Source organism: Vulpes lagopus, chromosome 3, assembly GCF_018345385.1.
Source record: "Vulpes lagopus strain Blue_001 chromosome 3, ASM1834538v1, whole genome shotgun sequence".
Classification (NCBI taxonomy): domain Eukaryota; kingdom Metazoa; phylum Chordata; class Mammalia; order Carnivora; family Canidae; genus Vulpes; species Vulpes lagopus.
In genome coordinates this window covers 77,566,147-77,585,150 of record NC_054826.1, presented here as the reverse complement: position 1 = coordinate 77,585,150, position 19,004 = coordinate 77,566,147, and the positions used below count along the sequence as shown (strand labels likewise).

Sequence of the window (19,004 nt, the reverse complement as noted above, 5' to 3'; positions counted from 1 at the left end):
ATAACAGGTCTGCTATGTAAAGTTTGACCTACAGTAATAGGCAAGTTGTGAAAACAATGCTTACAAATACTTTTTTTTTCAAATACTTTTTAATTCAACTTTGGGTTTTATTTTTACTGTTTCTGTCACAGTTCAGCAGTCCTCCTAACCTACATATATTCAGTCTTGTAATTATTTTCATCTGATTTTAGTTATTTGAATTAAATGTTTCATGAATAATGTCTGTTAAAAATGAGTAATTTATTTGTAATTATACCTGACTTCATTTAAATGCTGCTTTCCAAAAAGCTATCTCGGTAAAGAGTGTATCTTTTAATTTCTTCTGGCAAATTTATCTTAAAATGAGAATTTCTTTTTTATAGCTGAAGAGAAATAGAAAGTATGCATTTATAGATTAAGATGATCTTACCAAAAAAATTGTAAGATTTCCCACCGAGTCTTATTGTCAGTATTGTTTCCTTGGAGAAGAGTTCTAAGGAGTTTTTCATGCATCAAGAATTAATACATTATTTCCATATAGAGCAATCGAGTCACCTTGAAGATGGATGTTTCACATACAGAACATTCCCATGTAATTGGCAAAGGTGGCAACAATATTAAAAAAGTGATGGAAGAAACAGGATGTCACATCCACTTTCCAGATTCCAACAGGAATAACCAAGCAGAAAAAAGCAACCAGGTGCTTTGTCTTTTCACATGAACTGTTACGAAAAAAAGTAAAGTTATAATTTTTCATATGCTTATTTTTTGGGGGGAGATGAAAGCAAATAATCATGGAGATACCATATGATCTTACTAATATGTGGAATCTAAAATAAATAAATAAATAAAACAAAGGAATAAACAAAAAGCAGAAGCAGACCCACAAATGCAGAAAACAAACTGATGGTTCCCAGAGGAGAGGGTGCTTGGGAGATGGGCAGCAGGGGGTGAAGGGGACAGGGAGCTACAAGCTTCCAGTTGTGGAATGAATAAGTCACTGGAGATAAAAGGCCCAGCATAGGGAATATAGTTAGTGGTGTTGTAACAGCTATGGTGAGCATAGCATAACTTCTCAATTTGCCAAATCACTAAGGTTGTACACTTAAAACTAATGTAACATTATGTGTCAACTATACTCAAAAATAAAGAATGTATGAGCCTTTTCAAGGAGACCGAGATGCTCTACTTTTTTAAAGAAATGACTACAGGTAGGCCTTAACTTTTAATCTCTAAGTAGTTATAGAAGAGAGAGGAACAACATAAATGTGATGGCAACATAAAATGAAGCCCTTTAGGCAAGGCCCAGAGAGCATTATCTTGGTCCAAGCACTGTACACTGTGGGGATTCTGTCTGTAACATCACACATGTGGTTCTCCAGGGTACATCACATCACCTTCTAAGAGGCAGTGCATGAGTGCCTATCTTCCTCATGTTGACTGAATTATGTCTCTCTTTAGTTTATGCATATTTTTCTAGTTCTTGTGTTTGAAAACAAATGAAACTCACTTGTCCATACAAAGCACTTTCAGTATTTGAAGATTATATTATTTGTGTTACTTGGGAGTTTTCTCTGTAATCTAATCACAGTAATAGAAACTGTCAGCTACAAAGATGAATAAGATAACAATCTTTTCTGAATGGGGACTAATGGTGACAGTGACACATTAGGAAGATAGAAAGCAAGGGCAGTATTCAAAATACTTGACAATTGGTATAGCATGGGATATGGTCATCAGGAACAGTGTCCTGGAGCCCCATACCCTTACCCTCATGCCAGTATTAATTTTTTAGTTGAAAGATTATGGGAAATTTCAGGGTATCCCAGGAGAGAGCAGCAGGTGATGTATGCAGTAGTTCAATAATTTTGAGTACTTACTGCAGCAGTATCATTGTATATTGATGTACAGTACAGACAATACACAGTATGTAGAGTTTAAACAGCAGGTAGAAAATGCAGTTAACAAGAGAAATTATAAAGTGGGCAGGATGGCATTATGGGAACTGAGAAATTTTAGGTCAGTCCAGCGGTTGATGTAAATTAGTTGACACAAATCAGCTGAGGAACTCATTAAAATGCAAATTATGATTAAGTAGGATTGGGTTGGTGCCTGAAATTCTTCATTTTTAATAAGCTCCCAGATAATGGCAATGCTGTTTTTTTCTGGGATGACATTTTGAGTGGCAAGGGAGTAGATAACTGGAAAAGCAGATGTGGGCTCAATTAAAATCTAACTCTGTATTTTCTTATTTTTGCAGGTATCTATAGCAGGACAACCAGCAGGAGTAGAATCTGCCCGAGTTAGAATTCGGGTAAGTATTACTTTAATACTGTAAATCAATGTCAGTAATGTTTGCATCATAAAGCAATAAAAATATCCTAACGTATCAATTTATAACCAAGTCATATGTTCAGTAGTTAGGAAATAGTGACAGAAGTTGTTTTAGTCTATTAAAAGTGTTTGTTAGAGATATTCCAGATTGTACCTGACTCCATTTCTCTGATGATTTTGAAATGATGAAAAAGAGGCCCAAAGAAGAATGCCACAGGCAGTTTAAGTCACAAAACTCTCAGATTTCACAAAAGACTCCTTTCATTTGAGAAACTTTATAAAGGCTACCCAAGCTTATGTCTGTAATAAAAGCAATATATGTTTTAGAATTCCATCCTCAGAAAAGAATGAGCTCTGCACATGTCTAAATGTGCAACGATTCAGCTGTCTGCTTTGGGTTCTCATACTTTCATTTAGGAGCTGCTTCCTTTGGTGCTGATGTTTGAGCTACCAATCGCTGGGATTCTTCAACCAGTTCCTGATCCTAATTCCCCCTCAATTCAGCACATATCACAAACGTACAACATTTCAGTGTCATTTAAACAGCGTTCCCGAATGTATGGTGCTACTGTAATAGTACGAGGGTCTCAGAATAACACCAGTGCTGTGAAGGTAAGCAATTGAGATAATTATGAACATTGTAAGTGTACAGATTATGCGAGTTTTATTTTTAAAGGATTTTGAACTAATTTTTCAGAATTTTCCCTTGTATTGTCTTGGTTTATAGAATGTGTTGAATTTCTCCATAGCTATTAGAAGTACAGTGGAGTCTTTCCTTGTATGTGGACAGTTATTTAATAGGATTATTCCTTTCCCACCCTTTCTTCATAGGAAGGAACTGCCACACTGTTGGAACATCTCGCTGGGAGCTTGGCATCAGCTATTCCTGTGAGCACGCAACTAGATATTGCAGCTCAACATCATCTCTTTATGATGGGTCGAAATGGAAGCAACATAAAACATATCATGCAAAGAACAGGTGCTCAGATCCACTTTCCTGACCCCAGTAATCCACAAAAGAAATCCACCGTCTACCTCCAGGGCACCATTGAGTCTGTCTGTCTTGCAAGGCAATATCTCATGGTAGGTTTACTGAAATTAGTGTTATGGTTTCATTTTATTTTATTTACTTCTTTGGGTACAGTATACCTGGCTGCACATACCTTACTACTGTGGTATTTATGAAAATACTTTGGAAGCTTTGTTAAATAAAAAAGTTTCATAGTAAAAGGAAATAAAGAGTAAGGTGTGTAGTACCTCACAAGCTTAATTTTATTACATAGGTGAGTAATTTCTTTGCAGTATTTTTTTTACTTAAACTAAACACAGAAGAGGATGCAATGAAGTAATTGATTATTTTCATCTGACATGCAGTATTGGTTTGCATTTGACAAAGTCTTCTGTTTGAACAGAAAAGTAAAAATACCTTTTTTATCCTTAAAAATATAAATTTCAGTAGCATGAAACGTGAACATTTCACAGATTTCTGATACAATTTAAAAAAATGGGATTTAAGTCATGAATTTGAGTCATAATACACTGAAGAAAATAGCAGTTATGTAATTCAACACTGCTCCTGATTTAAAATTTGCAGTATTTCTGTCCTTCGTATATTCATTTTAAAAACAGTGTGTAGTTTGATACATAGTAACAAAATGGATTGACATAATGTGAACTTACAAATATTCTTATTTAAAAAAAAAAACACTGTTGTCTTCTCTTCAAGAACTTGACCTTTAGTGACATTTGAAATAGTAAGCCTCAGATGTGATCTTTGCTATTAGTAACTCACAGAATTTGTTTTTGAGAAAGTTTCAGAAAATCTAGTTTTTGTTTTTTAGGATAGAGAGGAGCACAAGCAGGGAGGGGTGGAATGGAGGGAATGGGTGAAAGACAATGATAAACAGGCTCCATCCTCAGCACAGAGTCCAACACGGGGTGGATCCCAAAACCTTGAGATCATGACCTGACCCAAAATCAAGAGTCACATCCTTAACCAACTGAGCCACCCAGGTGCCCCAGAAAACCCAAATTTTTATTGTTGATTCCATTCCTCTGACAAAAATTTATCATTAAGGATTATAATATATAATTATTTGGTTGTGAATTATTTTTTTTAGCCAAGCTTAGTTTATAAGGATACTTTTAATATATACCTAGTTAGGTAGCATATGTGTTTCCAAAGGTTATTATGATTGCTCTTCATAACTTTCTTTTTTCTTTTTTCTTTAGGTATTATTTTAAGTGAACTTTTTCAGATGTTCGGTACAGTTAGGAATTCATATTCATACTTTGATCATAACTATCAAAAATATAATTGTGCAATGAGACATTATTGCACAATATTGAAAGAAGTGAGGAAGACAGGAATAAATTAAAAGGCTTTAACGTAGGGGTGTCTGGGTGGCTCGGACAGTTTAATGCCTGACTCTTGATTTAAGCTCAGGTCAGGATCTCTGGGTCATGAAATCAAGCCCCATGTCATCTCCACACTCAGCACAGACTGCTTGAGTTTCTCTTTCTCTGCCCCTCTCCCCTCCCTCATGCATGTGTGCGTTCTCTCTCTCTCTCTTTCAAATAAATAAATCTTTAAAAGAAATAAAAGGTGGGGCTCCTGGGTGGCTCAGTCAGTTAAGCATCTACCTTCTGCTCAGCTCATGATTTCAGGGTCCAGGGATCAAGCCCTGCATCAGCCTCTGTGCTCAGTGGAGAACCTATTTCTCCCTCTCCTGCTTTCCCTGTTTGTGCACTATGTCTGTCAAATAAATAAATAATGTCTTAAAAAAGAAAAGGCTTTAACCTACATTTTAAATGCAAAAACTACCTTTATTCACAAGGAACATAGAACACAGTGATTTCATTTTAATTTCAGTGTATTTGACTTACTTCTGATACTTACGTACAGAACCCAGCAATCAATGGGCTAGTACTGAGTATCCTGAGAATCAGTACAGGTATGGGATTCCTATACTTAGTAGATTTGGGGCCAGGAAGAAAGCATCAGAGAAAAAACCCAAGTGCTGACTGCTGCAGAGCTAAAAAGTGAGAAAGCTAAGAGAAGAAACAGTGTAGCGGTTTACTCCAGGAAAGTGGTAAGGCTGGAGAGGTAGGACTTGAGCTGGTGAAGAATCCTTTTGGTTAGTGGAGAGCAAACTACAGTATCTGTTTGAAAAATAGTCAGGGGTGCCTGGGTGGCTCAGTCAGTTAAGCATCTGGCTGGGGCCCAGGTCATGATCCCAGGGTCCTGGGATGGAACCCCACATAGGGCTTCCTGCTCTGTGGGCAACCTGCTTCTCTCTCTCACTCTGCTGCTCCTCCTGCTTGTGCTCTTTCTCTCTTGTCTCTCAAATGAATAAATAATAATTTAAAAAAAAAGACAAATAGGAGGCTGGTCTAGCCTGAGGAAAGGGCAGATGTGGGGACATACAGGCGTATGATTGCACAAGCAAAGCTGGGCCAAAATGGGGAGATCTTTAAGTGCTGATTGATACATGTTTAGATTTCATTCAGAACACAGTAATAACCTGTGTGGTAAGTCTTTGAGCAAAAGCACAAGATCAGTACCCTTGATGTGGTTCAAGATCTAGTTTCTGGCATCACTAACAGAAGTCAGAGAATGGAGGAATTTTCCAAGGTGGGACGTGGGTAAAAAATTCAGATCCAATAGGCAATTCAGACATGTGTAATTTATCATTCAAAAGTAGTTTGTGTTCTCAGCATTATTTCCACCCCAATTCTCCGAGCTTTGGGATTAGCTTTATTACTTTGGTTAACTCTTCCAGTCCATAGAATTTTGTGTTGTTTGTAGGCATGTTAAATTACTAGATGTTTAAATGAGTAATATTTTACCTCCTGTATTTTCTATTGTGACACTTCTTAGGGTTGTCTTCCCCTTGTGTTGATGTTTGATATGAAGGAAGAAATTGAAGTTGATCCACAGTTCATTGCTCAGTTGATGGAACAGCTTGATGTCTTCATTAGTATTAAACCAAAGCCGAAACAACCAAGCAAGGTTGGTTCACAGTCTGGACCCAGAGAACCACGTATCATATTATGTTCTAGATAGTTTTATTTTCATATAAATGTGTATTTGCATATACATGGAATTAAGTATTCTATATATGTCATTATATACTATACTTAGTTATTTAATACATAAGTTTGTAAAAACATTCATTATTGATCATTTTCTTTATGTGTTGGTTTTGGAGTCCATTTTTATGACGATTATTTTTTACAAGTGTATGAGAAAGAGAATATGTGTTTTTATTAATTTGCAACCTGGTAACTTTCAGCTTTATTAAGTTTATCAGAGTTGATAAGGCTACACATTGTGTTAAGTGTGTATGTGTATGTATCCAATGTGATTCAAAAATATTTAGTTTACATGTTTTTTGTGAGTGACTCTGCTAGGCCTGGAGATTTAAATAATAGATGTCCATTTTCTTTAATGAAATTATAAGCTAATAATGATAATCAAAAGTAAATAATGAAGTGTCCCCAGTTCAGCTATCTTGGAACCTCTCCTCTAAGATATGGCAAAATTTCAATAATTCCATGTATAGTCAAAATTTAATGGGATAAGATAGGGTTGAAACTCAGTATATCACGTTCACTTAGAATCCTATCTTCTTTTGAAGAGGGCATGATTGTTTTTCTTAAGTTGGACACTGAACACCGTGTTTTTATGTATTTACATATATAAAAATCATTTATATTATGTCATTATACATATGCCATGATACCTATTATTTTATAGAAATTAAAAAATGGAAAGCACAACTGGTTGGGAAAAGATAGGTTTGATTCTAAGTAAACGTGATACACTGAGTTTTAAGTTAGAGAACAGGACATTAATTTTATGTATCTTGAAGCTTCATGCTTAACTTATTTGAGTTAACTGGCGTCACTGTGGATACCAAGACTGGAAGATAAAGACAGGCGAGACAGTGCATATAAGGAGGGTTAGGCACAAGAGGAACCCCTAGATTTCAGTAAGAAATGAGAACAGGTCAGGGGAAGATAGATTGCAAGTGAGAATTCTAGAGCCTTGTAGGATCCCATGGCCATTTAATTCTGCTTAGCTGGCCCCGATGCTGACTACTGCTTTAACTGCTTTTTCAGTCACAAATTTTCTTTATTGCCCATTGGAGGCTCTCCCTCTTGAGTTTACACGTCCAATTTTCTAGATGAGTCCATTGAGAAAAAAAATATATTGTTTAGAAATTTATTTTACCATAAGCTTTGCCATTGATATGCCATCGGTGAAGAATAGTGGTACCTCAAGGTCTTTTAGTTAACTAGCAGACTATAAATGTCAAACCTAAGTGACTGTTATTATGTAGTCTATATATAGTGACAAGTTTGAGTTGTTTTGTAAAGATTAGATAAAGGGGAGAAGGCTTTAATGTAAAAGCAAGAGGATGCAAAGAGAATGGGCTATAGAGGCAGACAGCCTGAGGTCCAGTCCTCTCGCTGCTCCTCCACAACTAGGCTGTGACCATGAGTAGATCCTTTATCCTCACTGAATATGAATACTAATTCCCATCCAGAAGGTTTCCGACAAGCATCTAGATTTATATACAGCTTCTATCCCAGTGCCTGGAACACAAGGCACACTCAGTAAGTTATAACTAACCTTTCATGATTTTACCACAGGAGTAAATATAAGAAATAAACAGAATTTTTAGTTGATTTTTAAAACCACATCAATATATTCCCTGAGTGGAATCTTTATTACCATATTCATTTCTCACCCACTCCCCAGTTCATTGTATACTGCTTGCATGTCACCTTTTTCTTTTCCATTATGTGTTTTCATAGTCTGTGATTGTGAAAAGTGTTGAGCGAAATGCCTTAAATATGTATGAAGCAAGGAAATGCCTCCTCGGACTTGAAAGCAGTGGGGTTACCATAGCAACCAGCCCATCCCCAGCATCATGCCCTGCCGGCCTGGCATGTCCCAGCCTGGACATCTTAGCTTCAGCAGGCCTTGGACTCACTGGACTAGGTATAAAATTTATTATTATAGTGCTTCTCAGTCACTGGGGGATTGCTTAGCTGGTTTGCTTTCTTTCTACCATTTGAGACTACATTTTAAAGGCTGTTTTTTTCCGTTGTCAGGCCCTAAGATTAGGTGAAAAAGCAACAAAGCTCACATCAATCCATTTTAGGTTTGTTAGACTCTATAGACTTTTGTTACCCAGATTCTTTTTATTTGGCATAAATAATCAAGGTCCGACTGTTTTATTTTCAGTAGCTATGTTTGCTTTCTAAATTAAGAATGCCATGAGAATGAAGTGAGCAGTCTGACTATAATTTGTGTGTTTGTTCTCTCTTGCATTTGCAATATTGCCATCCATCCCTAGAAGTAAAGATTATCCAGTTTGCTTTTCAAAAAATAATTGGAAATCTGTATGAGGGGTAGCGAAGGGGGAGGTGAAAACGAGCTGAACCCCCATTCCCAGTGGTCAGAACTGTGTTGTCCAGGTCCAAAGGAAATCTAGCCTGCAGCCTGCAGCTACCAAGAGGAGCAAATGGAGCAAATGGACCTGTATTTATATTTAAGGCAAAGAATAGAAGATGAAAGAGCATCATCCCCTCATTGCTTTAGTTCTTTGAGAAAGTGAGGTGAGGCATTTCATGGTTGTGATATGTACCACCTCACTTATGGATTCCTATTTACAGGCTAGAGTTCATTGCGATATTGTGATTATCCTAGATTCACTACTTTTTGCACATTTTTCAGTAGCCTTAATATAAAAAGTGAATGTAATAAATTTAGAAAATAATTTTGCCTCATTCAGTATTGATCTGAGACAGAAAAAATACTCTCAGCCTTTTATAATTTTTTTCTAACAGCTAATTTCTTGTTTTTAAAAATTATAATATGGTTATAATGTGATTAAGATTCCAGATAGCCATGTCTAGAAATCATTACAGTAAAGAGAATCTCTTTTCCCCTTGGCCCCTAATCTTCCAAAATTGTCTCTTCCACCGGAGATCTGAACAATCATAACACGTGCATGTGAGTTAGGAAGTGCCAGTGAGATAATTTAGCAGGAACCAAGTTCTTCCTTTCTTGAGAGAAAAAAAGTGAGCAAAGATTCAGCTACTCAATTTTTAAAATGTTTTTATATCTCTACCTATCTTGTAATATTTAATACTTTAAATATTTCTGAAAAGTTATATATAATTTCATATTTTACTTTAGAATATATTTAAATACCTGAAGGGAAATTTCATTATTTAAGTCAAACATTAAATCCTTAAAACAAGCAAAAAACAAACAAAAAAATTGTTTCTCAGAAAAGTTTTCATTCTCATTGAGATGGGCCAAAGAGGAGTCTTTTGTTTTAACATATGAACAAAAACTGCTCCAGGTAGCTCGGCCTCTCCATAAATGGGCCTAATGTAGTCATTCTATGTAGGAAAAAACAATCCCCTAATCTCTGCTAATTGTACATGGTTTGGAAACAGAAAACAAGTGAGTTATGCAGAGAAATAAAAATGAGTTTCCACTTGAGCAGAAATGTGTTCATCCTGGCCAGTTGCAATAGATACAAAACAGCTGGCATTGCTCAGTGACCCTGACCACCTCCCTGGTTTGCATACACCTGTCTTCCATTTTCTTCAGCATCTGTTTGTAGATAGTTTGGGTTCTGTGTTGGAGTTGTATCATGCAATATTTCCTGTGAATATTTGAAGGAAGATAATCTGCCACTCATTTTGTACTTGGAAAATATCAGACTATATCAGTGTGCATTCCAAATGGCAGTATGGTGCCATCTGTATTTTTAAGTCTTGAATTTATGCATATTGACTTGACGTTCATTTATTGCAGGTCTTTTGGGGCCTACCACCTTATCTCTAAACACATCAACAAGCCCAAACTCACTCTTGAATGCTCTTAATAGCTCAGTCAGTCCTTTGCAAAGTCCGAGTTCTGGCACACCCAGCCCCACATTATGGGCACCCCCACTTGCTAACACTTCAAGTGCCACAGGTGAGTATCATTTAAGTACAATCAAAGACATGTTAGATATCAGTTTTTAAATAAAATGTACTAGTGGCTCTCTTCCCCTAGGGAAAAATAATGGTTCAAAGTATAAAACAGAAATTTCCCAGTGTGTAAATTAAAATGAAGCATGACAAAGCAGTGAGGTTTTCGTTAAAAGTAGAATATAATCTTCAGACGTGACAAACAGATCAAGAAAAAGAGTATGATGAGCAGAAAGCAGTGGCAAAGACACTTGAAGCTCACTGACCGGGTAATGAAGAAATGTAGTTCCAGTTGGACAAATGTGCTTGGTAGTCATATGGGCATAATAAATCTAGCTAGTTTCCTCATCAGTACAGTAAAAAGCTTAGATTAAATATTCTTGTTCCATTTAAACATTATTTTGTGTTTTTATAGTAATGTTAAACCTATTTATAGCGAGGTATCAAAATTGAATTCTCTACTAAATTTGTAGCAACAAAAATGAAGTTTTCTGTTTTTACTAAAAATAATAAAGTAGTATTTGTTGAATTTGAGTTTTTTCCTGTCTAATATCTGCCATGAAATGTCGTTGTAGGTTTTTCTGCTATACCACACCTTATGATTCCATCCACTGCCCAAGCCACATTAACTAATATTTTGTTGTCTGGCGTGCCCACCTATGGGCACACAGCTCCATCTCCTCCTCCTGGCTTGACTCCTGTTGATGTCCATATCAACACTATGCAGACAGAAGGCAAAAAAATTTCTGCTTCTTTAAATGGACATGCACAGGTAATGTCCTTTGCCAGAGTAGTGTGATCTATGCTGTTTGTAAGAGATAAGCCACTGATGATGTGTATAAACTTTCACCTGAAGTGAATTTTAGAATTGTGACCATATCTGTATGTTATTTTCTATTATCATTTTAGTCTCCAAATATAAAATATGGTGCAATACCCACCTCATCACTTGGAGAAAAAGTGCTGAGTGGGAATCATGGTGATCCATCTAGACAGACAACTGGACCTGAGCAGGCATCTCCCAAATCAAACCCCACAGAAGGTAACTTTCCTTCTGAACTTCATGCTGGTCTGTTACTTGGATAAAGGGGGTTGTAAAGTCTGTGTGGTGATTTCAAGTTGGTTTTGCTAACCAGTTAGGATGCATCCTGCCTCAAGTATGCAGAAAGACATCTTGAATAAAATTCCAAAGATCACAGGGAAAGATAAACTAAAAACACATTCTTTCCACAGAAAGAATCACTTCCCATTACATTGGCACTTCCTAAATTAAAGTGGATGTAATTGTGCAAGAGGAAAGCATCAATTTATTAAATGTATACATATAATTTTTTTCCAAATATTTCTTTTTTTAAAACCCTGTCACCCCTAATAATCTTTTAAAAATGTGAGGGTCTTCTCCTTAGATTTCATCTTGAATGAAATTTGAGACAGCCTGAATTTAAAGTCTTCTTTGCAGCTGAAAGCTGTTATGCCTGGGTCTCTTTTGAATTGGGTTCTGATCTGTTTCCATCGCAGGTGGTTTGTTGATGATAAGGTGACATTTGGATTTTCACTTTGTCCCTTCTGCAGGTTGTAACGATGCTTTTGTTGAAGTAGGCATGCCTCGAAGTCCTTCCCATTCTGGGAATGCTGGTGACTTGAAACAGATGATGGGTCCCTCCAAAGTTTCCTGTGCCAAGAGGCAGACAGTAGAACTGTTGCAGGGCACAAAAAACTCACACTTACAGTATGTATTTTAATCTTTAAAAGTCCTTGACCCTTTGAAAGAAAATGTGTAACAGGCTGGATTTGTTTTAAACTCAGTAGTTGGTATTCTTTGGTTCAAGTAAGTTTGATCTTCTCCAAGAGTGTTTTTTATTTTTCATTATAACTATCTTTTCTTTTTCCTTTTAAAAATTGTATTAAGGAAGAGCATCTGGTAATTTTCAGTCCTCTCTCTTCTCTGTAGCTGTTGAGTTTATGTCTGGATTCTCTAAACCATCTCTGCTGCTCTGAAAATGCTCTTGAGCAGGGCAGTATTTACTTTCTGAGTTTTATTGGGGAAATTTTCCCACTGCGAATTCTCCTTTGTTTTGCCCCGACTTTCTAACTTAAACTATGGCTTCCTTGTTCCAAAGTAGTTAATTGCTAACTTTGGTAATAAATACTTGACAGCTTCATGATTTTATGTATTACAAACCACAGTGAGTATAAATACATATATTGTATTAACTATAACTCTCCCTTACTGTAGCACAGTTACAAATGTGTTATCCCTACTTTATTTTCTTCTTTTATTTATTTTTTTCAAATAGGCAGTCTATTCACAGTTTTTTAAAAAAGGTGATACAGTGAGTGAAATGCTTCTATGTTGGAAACTTTTGCTCCCATCCATCTCCATCTACCCAGTTTCCTCTACTATCTTACTAGTTTTCTTATATATCCTTACAGAGGAGAGTATCTTCAGACAAAAATAGCCTTTCTGTTGTTACTTCCTGTTGTTCTTACCAAAATCTGTTTTGCTTTTATAAACTCTTTGGTCAGTTAATTATTCTTGTTCTCATTTCGTCCAGATCTGCTTTAATCTGTGTTTTCCTTTACGTGGTACTGGTAGCCACAGTGAACATTATTCAACGTAGGTTGGGGAAGTAAATTTGCCTTGTTCCCTGTATGGAAGCATTTGAAGGGTATGCCTGTTCCTTTCATCATTAAATATGTTCTGAACTTACCTCTCATCTGAATTAAGCTGCAGCCTCTAGAGTGGTCTCTCTTGCCCCTTACCCTTTAAGCAGCTCAAACAGTCCTTTATTTTTGTTCCAGCAGTTTTTTTGAACACAAAAGTCTGATTTTGTTACACTCTGGCTTTAAATACACCAATCATCTACATTGCTTGCTTCCTTTCCTTTGCTTATGCTGTTCTCCTGGCCTTTACCCTGGAGAGCCTGCAGAGGCCCTTTAAATTCCAGTTCTGTTATCCTGTGTGAAGCCACTGCGAACTTTTGTTAAGCAAACAAAGTTCATTGCTCCTCCTCTTATATTCCAAAAGCCTGTTCTAAATTCCTCTGAATTCCCCTGGAACAATGGGATAGTGAATGATAAAAGAATAAACGAATCTGATCAACTCTTTGACTAATACTGTTTCTTATTTCTCTTTTACTTGAGCTTAACATGCAATTGGATTTGAACTTGAGGTGCATGTATAGGGCATTACTAATCTTGTAATTCAGATCATTTTTTTCTCTTTTAAGAGGCATTTTTATGTTCATCCATGCACCCTGAGCGGGTGCTGGAAAATATTTATTTATCTGATACCTGTATCATAGTAGGTTTGTTAGCAATACCATGTGCATTTCACACACAGGAATTGGGTCATCTGCATGCCTGCAGATTGACTTGTTTCTGCTTAGACTGCATATGTGTGAGTCATTGCTATCTCTTTAATACATGCAAATTGGAAATCTTGACGGTATGTCTATTCCATATGTACCATAGACATACGCCATACATACTGCTTATAATGTTTGTGAAAGTGTATCATGAAATAGTTTCAACTCCAGCGCTAGAGTCATTTGCATGGGTTAAAATTCCAGTTCTACTGTTTACCAGAGGTATAACTTGGGTAAAGTACTTCCCTTATCTGTAAAATGGGAATAATACTACTACCTATTTCAGAGCTGTGTGGTGAAGATTAAATGAAATAATGCATGTAAATAGTTGACAGTGGTAAACATGTAGTAAGTGTGGCACATAGGAAACGTTCAGTACATTGGTATATAAACATGGAGTGTTAAATTCCAAACTGTTTCACAGCAGCACTGACAGGTTGCTCTCAGACCCTGAACTGAGTACCACAGAAAGCCCTTTGGCTGACAAGAAGGCTCCCGGAAGTGAGCGTGCTGCAGAGAGGGCTGCAGCCGCCCAGCAAAATTCTGAAAGAGCTCGCTTGGCCCCACGCCCATCATATGTCAACATGCAGGTAATGATGAGAAATGGGAGACTCATCCAAATGTAGGGTGGTAGGGTTAGGGAATGGAGAATTAGTGAGTATTTAGCAATAGCATAGAAATTTGGTTTTCCTTCTGCACTCTAGTCAAAATTAAATTTAAATATATAGGAATTGGTTTTGCCATAAACATTAAAAATGAAAAGCAGAAGTTAGCTTAAGTGAGAAAAATTATTTAAAGTATTGTATTAAAATTGGCATAAAATGGTCTATGTCACTATGTCTTATGAAATGATACTATTCCTCTGTTACTTAAAGTTTAGATAAATGTAGAAGGCTGTTATTTTTAAGTATTACTGCCTCATAACATAGTCTTGGATAAATATAATATCTTTCTACCTACTTAATGGATATAAATTTGGTATAATTCAGATAGTTCAAAATAACTAATGTAAAACTTTAGGTTTTTGAAAGTAGATGCTACATATTCCTGATGATTTTAGCCCTAGGATTTCTTTCTTTCTTTCTTTTTTTTTTTTTAAGATTTTACTTATTTATTCATGAGAGACACAGGCAGAGGGAGAAGCAGGCTCCCCTTGGGGATCCCAATGCAGGACTCGATCCCAGGACTCTGGGATCACACCCTGAGCCAAAGCCAGATGCTCAGCCATCCAGGTGTCCCTAGACCTAGGATTTCAAAAACATTGTCAAACTGTGTTATCTAAAAATCTAGCTCTCCTGATTTACTGTCATGATCTTAATCACACATCCTAGTTTGTCTGCATCAACCATTTACTTATATAATTCTGGCCTAATTTTTATTTGTAGCACCTTTCACTCTCAGAAATACCCTGTTTCAGACTGTAAATTTTATGTGCACCCTATACATGATGGTATAGTCCTCCTAGAAGAATCAAAGAGCTCTCACCAGTTTGTTCTTGGCCCTCTTGGTAGGCCTTTGAGACATTCTTAAATCAAGCCTCAGTTAGTCCCTAATTGGAGAGCTGAGAACACTGGGCTTGAGTTGAGATGTAGCTCTGTCTGCTTTCTTCAAAATGACCTACCTTGGTCCTGGTAGATCTGACTGTCACTGAAGTCACTTACTTACTGTGAACAGAAGAATGAATGGTGGCATTCTGGTCTGGTACAATAAAAAGTAACTAGGTTTAATTTTACTGTATTGCTTAATGTCATTACAGATCAAAGCTAGACATTTGACATTTATCTCACTTCAAAAGCAAAGACTGTGCCAATTAGGCTTAATAAGTTATCTTAACATCATCCCATTTCAGGCCATGCTTTACTTAAGTGAGAAGGGGATGTGGAGAACCAAGAGGCCAGTAGATAACCAGAAAGCATTTTAGTAGTGTGTTATTTTGAAATTTAGGCTATTACTAGTTATTCACTCTACTTTAGCATGTATTGGTCCTGGTGTGTTAGATACTCACAGTAAATAGGATTTTTTTTCCCTTTTGAAGGAAAATTTTTAATTCTTGTCACTTTTATGTCAGAACTAGTTAACTTATTCTAATTAATTAGTTTGAAAACATGTTTAAAGTTATCATACTTATACTACATTACTGTCACATTATGGTGCATAGTTTAGCATGTGTTCCAGGCAGATTCATGGGCTATAGTCAAAACCTTTGTTCTCTAATTACAGGGTATTGGCAAGACATTTGGATAGACTGGCAATAAACATAATTTCTGTTTTATTTCCAGGCATTTGACTATGAACAAAAGAAGCTATTAGCAACCAAAGGTATGTGCTATGTTAATGATCTATACTTTGATTTTTTTCTAGAACACCCATAAAAGGTTTTCTAGTATTTATGTTGAATTGAGAAATTGGACCTTCATAAAGAGAAACCTAGAATATTTAGGTTCAAGTTGCAGAAATTTAGTTGGGAATGAATGTGTTTTGTTGAATACATTAGCATTAGATCAATTAAGAAATAATGTAGCATTTTTCAGTTTACTATTACTTTGTTATAAGGTGTTTTGTGAATATATTTTAAGGCATTTTGGCATTTCATGTTAAGAAATAATATTCGGTGATAATCTCTTTATTCATACCAAAGAAACAACATTCATCAATATTTTATTTAAGAAAAACTTTAAAAATACCAAACATTTGTTTTATATGCTGTTTCCCAAAGCTATGTTAAAGAAACCAGTGGTGACAGAAGTCAGAACACCCACAAATACCTGGAGTGGCCTGGGGTTTTCTAAATCCATGCCAGCTGAAACTATAAAGGAGCTGAGAAGGGCCAACCATGTGTCCTATAAGCCCACAATGACAACCACTTTTGAGGTTCGTAGAGTCATGCCTTACCCATTCTTCCTGTCTATTCTCTCAGAAAATGAGAGGTACCATTCTTTATTTACATAAGGAAAAGTTCATTGTGATTTGTTCTAATTTCTGTTCCTATAAACATATTACAATCAAACTAATGCAATCTAATATATTATGGTCTATATGTAACTTTCCTCAAAGTTGTTGATCAACTGTTAAAGAGATAAAAATTTGGATAAATGTGTTTTTGTTGGGGGGAGAGTGTTACAAATGATAGAGTGTGGTTGAAATTAAGCAAAGGACAGATGTAATATTCCATAAAAATCTATAAAGAATCCCTTTATTTAAGGGTATCACTAGCAGGCCCACCATAGGGGGGAAGAGGCAAATACTCAACAAAAATAAGTTTTCAGATACGAGTTAAAAAATTTAGCATGTTCAGATGTGCCAGGAACACAGCAGGAAATATCATAAACAAGAGCTCCAAAATTTTATGTTTCCCAGATGTTGGCTGCACTGCTCAGGGTAAGACTGGGAAGCTGGCATCCTTGCTGCATGCGGAAGGGATCCAGCGTTCCATATTTCTCAGCCATGCTGCACGTGACTTGCTAAGCAAGGCCTTTTCAATCTGACAGTATCAAATTTTGGCTGTAAGCCTTTTCTGAGGTGGGGTGGAATCAGAGCACATGCATGCACACACAGTACTGGGTAGAATATGCAAACCCAAATGTGGATAAAAATCATGAATCCAAGAATCACAGTGTTCAAATAGAACACTGTATGCTGAAAAACAAATACTGGTTAAGGGTTTCATAATTGTTAGTCTAATAACTAGCAATTGTAGATTGACCTTCTTTTCTCCAGCAATTTTCCTTGCAATAAATTAGACTGTTGATGAAAGGCAAAAGCAAACATGCAATTTTTTTCCATTGTTTTTAAGTGTAAAAGAAAATACTAAAAAGAACAGTCTCTTGTGAATTTTATTGTCAGACTTATAGGCTGCCAGGTTGCTACTGTATCTAAAGACTGAAGTTACTGTCAGGAGCTAGAATGTAGGAACATTATGAAAAATTTTGAGGCTCTAGGAGGCATACTGCTCTTTCTGCCATTATAGCTCTCAAAGAAAATAAGCCTTCCTTTTGTTGGCAGAGACCTTAAAACTTGCTGTGCTAATTCTTAGGCTTTTAGTTGATGCCCCTGTGGTCATCAGTTTCACTCATCCTTGCCTTTGGCAGAATGGAGTGTTTAGGTCGTTGATCTGTTTCTGTAGTTTCTGAGATGAAATATTTTACTCTAGAAATGCTAAGTCACTTGTGTTCTCAAAGACCAGCAGTATGACTGGTTGAAATGATGATCATTTTGATAATGTAGTGGTCGAATGAAGGAGCTGTGGTGTCTGACAGCCACCCCTGATAGATGTACAGCTTTGATGAGTGACATCTACTCTCTGAACCGGTTTTCTAATTTGGGTTGTTTTGTGGTTGACTTAGAAGAAAGCATCCAGTACGTAACAAGATATATGGTAAATTCTCAGTAATATTAAGCAGCTACTGCTCTTTCATATGGAGAACTTTACCCTGAAGAAAACCACACACTGGCTGAAAGTTGAGATTATGTATATGAAAGCTTATTGCTGGAAGTATTACTGCACATTCAAACCAGATTTTTTTTTTTTTGATATCCAAAGAAATACCTCGGAGTATTGTATAAACGCATAATGATCTAGAAACAATTATCTTAAATCACATAATTTATTTCTTTGTGATTTATATGGTGCATTTTCATCCACAAGCTTATTTGAAGCCACAAGCTCCCAGTGAGGAAAGAGAGGCCCTGATCAGTTAAGTGTCTTACTTGAGGTCATGGCCATAGTGTCACAGAAAGGACTTGAGTTTATTTTTCAAAATTTCTTACACTTCACGTGGTTAACCCAAGAGGATACATAGCAAAAGTGATAAGTAAATGATCTAGAACCATATTGCTGTAACTTAACATTTACTTTGGTACAACATTTACTTTGGAGAGCTTGGTAGACATGCACATACTTCTTCCAGGATCTCGTTTACCAGATAGGGAGCAAGAACTAAGAACCAAGAACCTACATCTTTCAACAAAAGCTTAGTATGATTCTGATGCAGATACCTTTCTAGAAACACTGCTCTAAAGGGGTGTAACACTAGGAGGATGATCAGAAATTATTTCAGAACCTAAAAGATGCTTCTGCTCTAGCACTTGTCCAAGGATGAATAGACCAGTTTCTGGAAGGAAATGGCAGGAATATGCAAGGTCCCAACTCAGTGTCTGAATACCTTCTGGTGACTTTTCTTGCTTTGACTATCATGGGCTAGCCTGTTTTACTCTCCTGGTAACATCTAGCAACCTGTTCACTGGAAGGTAGAGGGGAGGGTATGACCAGCTAGATCAGGGCATGGGCTTTTACCATGTAACCTGTTTTTATTTATGACCCCT

The 19,004-nt window shown here is 36.5% G+C and overlaps 1 protein-coding gene across 6 annotated transcripts in view; it reads left to right on the top strand.

Moving 5' to 3' along the window:
* Positions 1-19,004, top strand: part of BICC1 (BicC family RNA binding protein 1) — a 270,715-nt gene that overhangs the window by 234,161 nt on the left and 17,550 nt on the right. For 5 of the 6 annotated variants that reach the window (XM_041747647.1, XM_041747643.1, XM_041747646.1 and 2 more), the window contains 13 exons: positions 521-679; positions 2,240-2,293; positions 2,731-2,925; positions 3,145-3,396; positions 6,194-6,325; positions 8,137-8,323; positions 10,157-10,318; positions 10,890-11,086; positions 11,224-11,356; positions 11,887-12,043; positions 14,107-14,272; positions 15,962-16,001; positions 16,399-16,553. In XM_041747647.1, coding sequence (XP_041603581.1) covers positions 521-679; positions 2,240-2,293; positions 2,731-2,925; positions 3,145-3,396; positions 6,194-6,325; positions 8,137-8,323; positions 10,157-10,318; positions 10,890-11,086; positions 11,224-11,356; positions 11,887-12,043; positions 14,107-14,272; positions 15,962-16,001; positions 16,399-16,553 — 1,989 coding nt within the window. The remainder of the gene's footprint in view (positions 1-520; positions 680-2,239; positions 2,294-2,730; positions 2,926-3,144; positions 3,397-6,193; positions 6,326-8,136; positions 8,324-10,156; positions 10,319-10,889; positions 11,087-11,223; positions 11,357-11,886; positions 12,044-14,106; positions 14,273-15,961; positions 16,002-16,398; positions 16,554-19,004) is intronic. The other variant, XM_041747644.1, reaches the window with a different exon arrangement.